We start from the raw sequence: 8250 nt of genomic DNA, 5'->3' as shown, positions 1-8250 counted from the left end.
CAGTAGTCAGGTTGAGCTCCAGATGAGCTTTGGCCTTTCTAATTTTGTCCCTGCACAGCCTTGCAACATCCTTATAGTCCTCTTGAATGACCCTCCCTCTTTTCCAAAGGTCATAAACCCTCTTTTTCTTCCTGAGCTCTAGCCACAGTTTTCTGTTCAGGTCTTCTTCCGCGCCGGCTCATCTTTGGGCACGTGGGGGCGGTCTGCTCCTGAGCCTTTAAGATTTCCTTCTTGAAGAGTGCCCAGCCTTCCTGGACTCCTCTGCACTCCACACTCTGGACTCCTCCTTAGGTTCCTTACCTGGTCTCAAACTTGATCTTCTCCTACAGTAGGCGGTTCTTCATTCTCCTAGTGCCTGCCTTTGCCTTCTGCATATGGTCCTGAGGTGTCCTGGAACCCTCTGTGGTTTCTGAGTATGCCTGGCATTCTCTTTTCCGTCAGTCAAAAGCAATATTTTGCTCTTCCTTGGGAAAAAAAGGCAGAAAAGCTGTTGAAAACTATCTGAAGCATTAGACCAGAAGCTGGTGATGTGATAACTGGATTTCATATTGAACCAAACTTCTTGTGAAGCAATACCTTTTCCAGAGTGCCTGTTCAGGTGAAGGGAGGGTGTTTGGAGTGGCTCAGCAATGTTGACAGGTTATCATGAGGACAATGAGCCCAAGCACAGGGCCAGGCTAACATGACATGCTGCTTCTGGGCCCTGAGACAGCAGCTGTGTGCCACCAAGGGCCTGCAACATGCCCTGTGCTGGCATGAAGATCCCTGCTCTGCACTGCATCCTCTATGCACAAACTGTGATTACTCACAGAGTGCTGGCACAGGCATACTGAGCCCTGATGGGATACAAATCTACCACAGAGGGGACTGGTTACTACATGGGCAGTTGTTCAGACAGTGTTGATCACTAATTGAGCTGCCTATTCATGTCTGCCAGAAAAGCGGTTGGCAATCAGGTGATGAGGAGCCTAGGCTGTCCTCTCTTCTCTCCATCCTCCCCACCACCCCACACCTTCAAGGCTGTGCCAGGAATCTTTGCATGTCAAGAGGCTGCTGTAATAATTCCTATGCCAGCTGTTAGGAAGCCAGAGGGGAAATTGATGTCTAATAACTAGAGCATTTCTGCCAACGTGATCCTTTCTTACATCACAAAAAGGAAATTCTTTGTTTAATACAGGCAAGAAAAAGGAGTATCTGCTGCCAGATGTCATGAAGCAGCTGCAGGATGCTGACAAAGGCATCAGCACATGAGCCCCCGTTGTACTCAGGAACATGTTCCCTCTCATGGGGCAGAAGAGGGTTGGTCCCATCACTTTGCAGCTGGCTGAGAAGCTTCTGACATCCTTTGATGGTGTGAGGGCAACAGGAGAGCTGAAGGCTCTGTCCGTGTGTATGTGGGCATGGTCATACCTGTGGTTTGTGCCTCCCACTGGAGACATCTCCCTGGGTGTTGTCAGAAATATTTTACCCCATGTTTCTCAGACTGCTCCCTGTCCTGCCCTGGTTGTGCCTTTGGTGTCCCTGTCTTTGGTGTCCTCTGCTGTGGGGCTGCAGCAAACCAGTCTTCTTTCTGCCCCCAGCTGCTCCATGACATGTTGAGTCCCTTCTATGCTTGCTGTGGCACGGGGCAGAGACAAGAAAAGAGCCTGAGAGGTCTGAGAGTACGGGAGAGCACATGCCCCATGGCTGTCTCTTCCTGTTACCCTCCATTTCTTGTGTATGTTCCTGTCATCAGTATTTAGGATCAGAATAGCCCCTTCACACTACCTGGCTGTCCATCTGAGGGAAAACAGTGATTGAAAAGATTGCAATTCCTTTTTTCCCCAGTCCACTTCTTAACAGCACAAGAAATAGGCAAGCATCACAAAAATACACTGAGTTCTTAATGGGAAGCATTATTATTATTATTATTAATAATAATAATAATAATCAGAAATATGAGATGCAGCCTCTAGGTGGCCCCATTGTGTTACCAGATAGCTGCAAGATGAGAAATTCCTCGTTCCTTGCTCAGGACTGCTGTGCTGTCAGTGTCCTGTGGCTTTGGAGGAATTCAGATGGGAATCCAGATGATGAAAGATTTTTTACTAATTATTTGAGACCGTAAGAATCAAAAGGATATGGGCATGCTCTTCTGAGTTTGTTGCCTGTTTTTTTCATATCTTTTTGGTAACTTTTTTTTATAAGATAAGCACCAAGTGTAACAAAGATATGTATGACTAGAGTCACTCAAGCTGCACCTGACTGATAAAAAATGATATAAATTAGCTTAAGGGAGAGAAGGTGTTGGGGAAGATATCATTGCGTAGGAAAAGGTATTATCTTGAAAGATATCTTCTGACTTCTGGGATCAGTTGACGGGCTGAGCCTCTCTTCCCCACATTGGGATGACTTTGGGTAAGATTTGAACACTTGGTTATACCAAGTGCCTCATCAGGAAACTTAGAAATCTCTATAGAGTTGCTTCATATCTTTTAACATGTTTGTAGCCAGGCTGTATTACTCATACTTTTGGTATTTGCACGTGGTTTTCAGACAGTGAATTTATCACTAGCAAACCAAAGAACCTGTATATCTGTTGCTTTAATAAATTGCACTGCTCATTAAATCTAGCCGTAACAGTCCTCATTGAACACAACCAAATTCTTTCTAAGTGTGGCCATGGTAGTTTATGGTATGTGACTAGACTGAGGGTGTATTACATTGTTTGTAAATTTGTAATCATGATAGTACAGTACCATGAATGCAACCAGACTTATAACAGCTAACAGGTAATAAATTATAATTTTGTAACAGAGTCAAGTTCTCTACCCCTCCACAGAGGAAAAGAGTGGAAATGACCCACGTGTCCTAGTGCAAGAAGAACAGCTCTAAATATTTTGATCCTCAGGATTTGATCCATGTGTCAAGCTCCTGTGGTGTAAATCCAAGTGAATCTGAACTCTCCTTGGGGTCCCTGTTGTCTGGGTCTTTGGGATGCCTGGGAGTCACAGGGGTCTGGGAGGCTCTGGAGGTTTCCGGAAACACCACCAAGAGGCCCTGGGAGGAGGAAGGAAGAATGGAGAAAGAGTAGGAGGCCCTGTATCACCATTTTCTGGGGGGTAAAGGGATCATGGGGCAGCTGGGGGTACTGGGAGCCACTGAGGTGTCTCAGGGTGAAAGTATGGGGTCTTGGGGGGTCTTGGGCAGCTGGGTCCCCCAAATGTAAATGGGGGGGGGGGGAGGGTCAAAGGGATTATGGGAGTTCTGGGGAAAATGGGTGAAAGTGACTGGGTCTCAGGGGCAATTAGGAAGACCTAAGTCTTGGGGAAGCAAGATGGCAAAGTGGTCTGAGGTAGTCCTGGGCAAGTAAGGAGTCCCAGAAAGGGCCTGAGGATGATGGGAGTTCCCGGGGAAAATATGAATGATGCCCTGTCAGTTTATGAGTCACGACAGTCTATGCCCACCCCACCCCCCCCCTTCTTCCTCACATTTGTAGGGATTCCTGCTTAGGGACTGGGAGCTCAAGGGGATGCAGGAATACCATGCTGGTCTGTGAGGGTCTCCAGAAGCATGGGGATTTTGAGGGTTGAGTTTATAAGGTCAGGAGTACTCACACCAGTAGCAGCACTAGCCCCATGAGGCCAAGTGCCAGCCCCAGCTCCAGTGACACTGTGGGCTGCAGGGGGGTACTGCTGTGGGGCCAGCGCAGCACAGCTCTGAAGTGGGCCTGGAGTCCCTTCTCTGCCTCCACACTTCCCCCTGATACTGTGGGGATGCAGGCACCTAGGGTCAAAGGGTACTCCTCCCCAGGAACCAGGTGCCCCGGCAGCCCCTACTCCAGTCATAGACATAACAGCCCCCACGGACGCAGGCATCTGAGGGTTCCTGCCCCACTCCATGTGCCCCATTGCCCCTGAGAAGAGCCAGGCATCGGCGAACACCTGCTCCACTCCAACCTCTCTACCATAGATCCAAATGTTCAGGCACCCGGCGCACACACACACCAATTCCTCTCCTGTTGACCCAGGTGTCTGGGGGTCCTGCTCCATCCCACACTGCTCGCTGCCCTTGGGGGACTCAGGTTTCTGTGCGCACCATTGAGGTAGAAGTACTTGCGGGCCAGGGTCTCAGATGGGGCCCCCAGGCGACAGGCAATGGTTCCTAGAGTGGGGTCCTGGAGGGTCAGACTGGGAGGTTCCCCCAAACTCTCCTGCAGTTCCTCGAACAGTGCTAGGTCCTGCGTGCGTATCTGGACATGGGGGAACATGTCAACATTGCCTCTTCCATCAGGATCATGCAATAGCACATGTGCTGTGCAAAGGCACCTGTGTCATGTGCATGCTTGTCATGTCCCCCTTATGCTCCTTGTGCCCTTTGTCTCATGCATGTGCATCGCACCTTGCCCCCCACATGCTCTTCGTGCCTTTGTGTGTACCACACAGGGATGCATAAGCATAACATATGCACAAGTTACTTCCTTCATGAGTGGACAGGAATCTGTACACACGGCTGCTCCACCTCCTGCTCACTCACCCTTCATATGGGTGCTAGCTTGCTTCCATCCTGTGCATATTCTCACACATAGCGCATTCATATCTACAGTATAAGCTATCTTATAGCGCATTCATATCTACAGTATAAGCAATACTTCCATCTATTGATAGTTCTCATGCCAAGCACAGAAGTGGTCTTGCTATGCCCACTCCTCTCATGAATGTCTATACATACTCCTGCACATGCATAAGCTACTCACATCCTTGGCAAACATCCAGGTAATGGGCAGGTCTGGAGGGACGGCAAAGGGCACATCACAGTGCAGAGTGGTGGCTTCATCTTCATGGACCCACACATCTTGAACTGGGAACATTGGCAGGCATGTTAACTCACATATGCTCATGCATTGACAGAAATGATTGCACTCCTTTATGAACGCACATGCTTATACATTCACAGTGGGCATGGGCTGGCATGCATCCTAGAACATTCTCATGCACTCATGATGGGCCTAGCAGGCATGCCCACATGTCAGAAAAGAAGGTTGTCCCAAGGGCCCTTGAGGCACCCAGCTCTGGGGTAGTTCTTAGCCCAGCCTGGATGATCTGGGTTGACAACGGCCCCCCTACCTGGGCAGTCCAGGGGGAACTGGCAGTCCACAAGGCGGCAGGTTGCACACTGGAAGATGCGGGCAGCTGGCTGGTACCCTGGGAGGGAGATGTTTGGTGGTCCCAGAGGGACAGGAGGTGTAATAGGGGAAAGGGGGTGGCAAGACAGAGGGATAGGCACTCACCACAGGGGGGGATGCAGGCTGGAGCTGGTGGGTGGAAGCATAGTTAAACTTGAGATCATTAGGGGTCCATATCCCTGTGATGAGCTCAGCCCTTGTCCAGCCCTGGTTTGGCAACCCTGGCGGCATCTCCAGGAAGGGTATGCCCAGGGTGGGGGTCCCAGGGGTGTAGATGTCCAGGGGAGGGGGAGTGTCAGTCCCTGGCATGGGATGGGTAGCAGGGGTAGATGGAATGGTAGATGGAATGGTAGATGGAAGCAGGGGTGGGAGTCCCAAGGTTCACCCAGGTGGGAGTCCTGAGTGGGAATCCCTGCTGGGCCCATACCTTCTTCCAGTTGGCTCAGCTTCACCCAGATTATATTGATGGCTTCCTGCAGAGACACCTCAAAAGGCTCTGGAGGCTCCCAGATGTCCAGGTGAGACAATGTTCCCCCCCAATCCCCCAATCTCAACCCCACACTCCTCCACCCCCAACTCCCCAGATTCCCTGTAAAACACACCTGGATCCAATATACCCATCCTGGAGTTTCATGCATCCCTAAATATCCCCTTAAAGCCCCAGACTCTCTATATGCTGAAGCTTGTATGCCCTCAGGATTCCCCAAATATCCCTTCACACCACCCCAGACCTCCATAAATCCTATATTCCCAGATCCCCATTCATGTCCTCCATATCCCCTCCCTCATGCCCCTAACCTCTCACGTCTCATCCCCATACAAGTTGCTGCTTACTTATTTCCTTCTGCTTCTCCAGAAAATGCAGGGCATCCATGATGATCTCCCGAAGTGCCTCACGCTGACCTGACCCTGAGACCAGTACAAGGCACTGGGACCTCTACAGGGTCAGGACTGGAGGTTCAGGGATGGAGGGTTCCACTAAGGGCTGGGATCCTGATCATGGTTTAGGGGTTCTGGGAAGGGTCAGGTATCCCTGGGGATCCCCAGTCTCTTGAATAGGGCTGGGAGTTGAAATTCCCTAGTGTGTTCCTGGTCAGGGCTGGGTGATCATCAGTGTTCCAGGCAAGGCTGGGAATCCCAGAGATACTTGGGGTCCAGGTCATAGTTGGGGGAGTGCCAGACAGAGTTGAAGGGTGCCAGAGCATGGTGACTGGGTTCCAGGTCAGGACTGGGGAGACCTTGGCATGGTTGAAGGTCTCCAGGATGCTTGTCTAAGTGGGGTCCCTCTTTAGGAAAGGGGTCACCAGCTACCAAGGGTCCTGTTCAGTGTCAGAGTGAGGGCCTTGGTTTATGGGGGAGTCCGCAGAGGGCTCTGGGATCCTGTTCAGGGTGGAGATCTCCACTGAGATGGTTGTTCCGAGGATGCCAGTCAGGATGGGGGTACCCAGGGAGGTGGGTGTCCCTGGGGGTCCCACCACGCACCTACAGTGACAGGAGCAAGTGGCACAGCAGCCTCAGCAAGCGCCTCCAGGCAGTGTTGCTGCTGGGGACCCTTGAAGGAGGTCCTGGTGATGTCATGGCAAAGACGGGTCCACTGCATGGGAGGCCCAAAGCAGAGCAGGCAGGGGCGAACCCCAGGAAGCCAGGGCACCAGGACTACCCACTGCCACAGGCCATGTTCCACTGGTTGGATGCCTGGGTGTCCAGGGAGCCTGGGGGCCAGCACCAGCAGGAGGGAAACCCACCACCCCATGTCCCCAAACCATAGCACCTATATGCCTAGGTCCTCGGGGAACAGGTGGGTTCCTAGATGGGGCCCAGCTGCTTGGGTCTCCAGGGAACACGAGGGTTCCTAGGCGGGGCCCTGGTGGTTGGGTCCCCTCCTTGGGGGAGGTCCCCTCCCATGGGGATTGGGGATACCCAGACATGTGGGTCCCCTGGGGTTTTGGGGATGCAGAAGGGGCTCCCAGTACCCTCATTTTGGTCTCCCCAAATTCTTCACCTTCATTCCACACCAATCATTTTATTTGGTACCCCCAAATTACCTGTATTTGAATGTCTAATTCCCCCCACCTCATCTCCTATAATCTTATCCGTTCAGCACCCTCAGTCCAGTCGCTGTCAGTCTCCAATTCCCATCCATTGAAAACCACTCAAGGGTCCTCCTTTTGGTTTCTCCTTATCCCATCCCACGAATACCTTCATACTCTTCTTTGCAATCACTGAAATAAGTATTCTTTGGGGTCACTGAAGTCCCTTATGCTGTCCCCATCCCTTTCCCTGTCTCTGGTCTTTGCTTGGAGGGGACTCAGGTGTCCCAGATGAAATTTGGCAGCCAAGATGAGGCACAGAGGTAGAGGGCCCAATGTAGAGGTAGATCAAGATGGAGGTCTGTGGCAGAAGGTTATGGGGACACCTGTATTCCTCTGCCCCATGCCCCAGTCCAGGCTGTCCTATGATACTTATTCCCTAGGACCAGGTTGATGCTGACCCTTTGGCAGCCAAAAAATGTTGCTATGCTGGTGAGCAGTGGGGTTGTCTTTGAAAGTGGGGGTGTCAGTCTGGGGAACTGGAGGGGAATTTGGTCTCCTGTAACCCCAGCTGGGATTTAGAGTTGCTCTGATGCCCGTATTGAGTTTACGTGGCAAGGTTTTGGTAGCGGGGAGCTGCAGGGCTGACCTCTGTGAGAAGAGCCCAGAAGCTGCGTCATATCAGCAAAAGGGACCCACTGCTGGCCAGAGTTGAGCCAATAAGTGATGTTGTTCATGCCTCTGTGAGACCATAGTTTAAAAAGGGAACAACAGCACAACAGCAGCTGGGAGAGTGAGGAGTGAGAAACATCCCTGCAGACCCCAAGGTCAGTGCAGCAGGAGGGCAGGAGGTGCTCCAGGCACACAGCAGAAGTTCCCCTGCGGCTTGTGCAGAGGCCCCTGGTGGAACAGGCTGTCCCCCTGCAGCCCATGGGTCCCACATGGAGCAGATCTTCACGCTGCAGCCCATGGAGGAGCCCCCGGTGGAGCAGGTGGATGTGGCCTGGAGGAGTCTGCGGCCCATGGAGAGCCCCCGCAGGAGCAGGCCCCGGGCCG

General features: G+C 51.9%; 1 protein-coding gene across 1 annotated transcript; it reads right to left on the bottom strand.

Moving 5' to 3' along the window:
* Nucleotides 1-2987: 2987 nt before the first annotated feature.
* SPACA6 (sperm acrosome associated 6) lies at nucleotides 2988-6917 on the bottom strand. The gene is made up of 9 exons (XM_050714804.1): nucleotides 6647-6917; nucleotides 5999-6073; nucleotides 5592-5660; nucleotides 5270-5293; nucleotides 5106-5183; nucleotides 4736-4839; nucleotides 4078-4231; nucleotides 3597-3747; nucleotides 2988-3039 (listed from the first exon to the last, which is right to left on the bottom strand). Exons 1-9 carry the CDS (start codon nucleotides 6915-6917, stop codon nucleotides 2988-2990), a joined length of 978 nt encoding a protein of 325 aa, XP_050570761.1.
* Nucleotides 6918-8250: the final 1333 nt, after the last annotated feature.

The sequence above is a fragment of the Cygnus atratus genome, chromosome 20 (assembly GCF_013377495.2).
Source record: "Cygnus atratus isolate AKBS03 ecotype Queensland, Australia chromosome 20, CAtr_DNAZoo_HiC_assembly, whole genome shotgun sequence".
NCBI lineage: Eukaryota > Metazoa > Chordata > Aves > Anseriformes > Anatidae > Cygnus > Cygnus atratus.
This window is presented reverse-complemented; position numbering and strand designations above follow the sequence as displayed.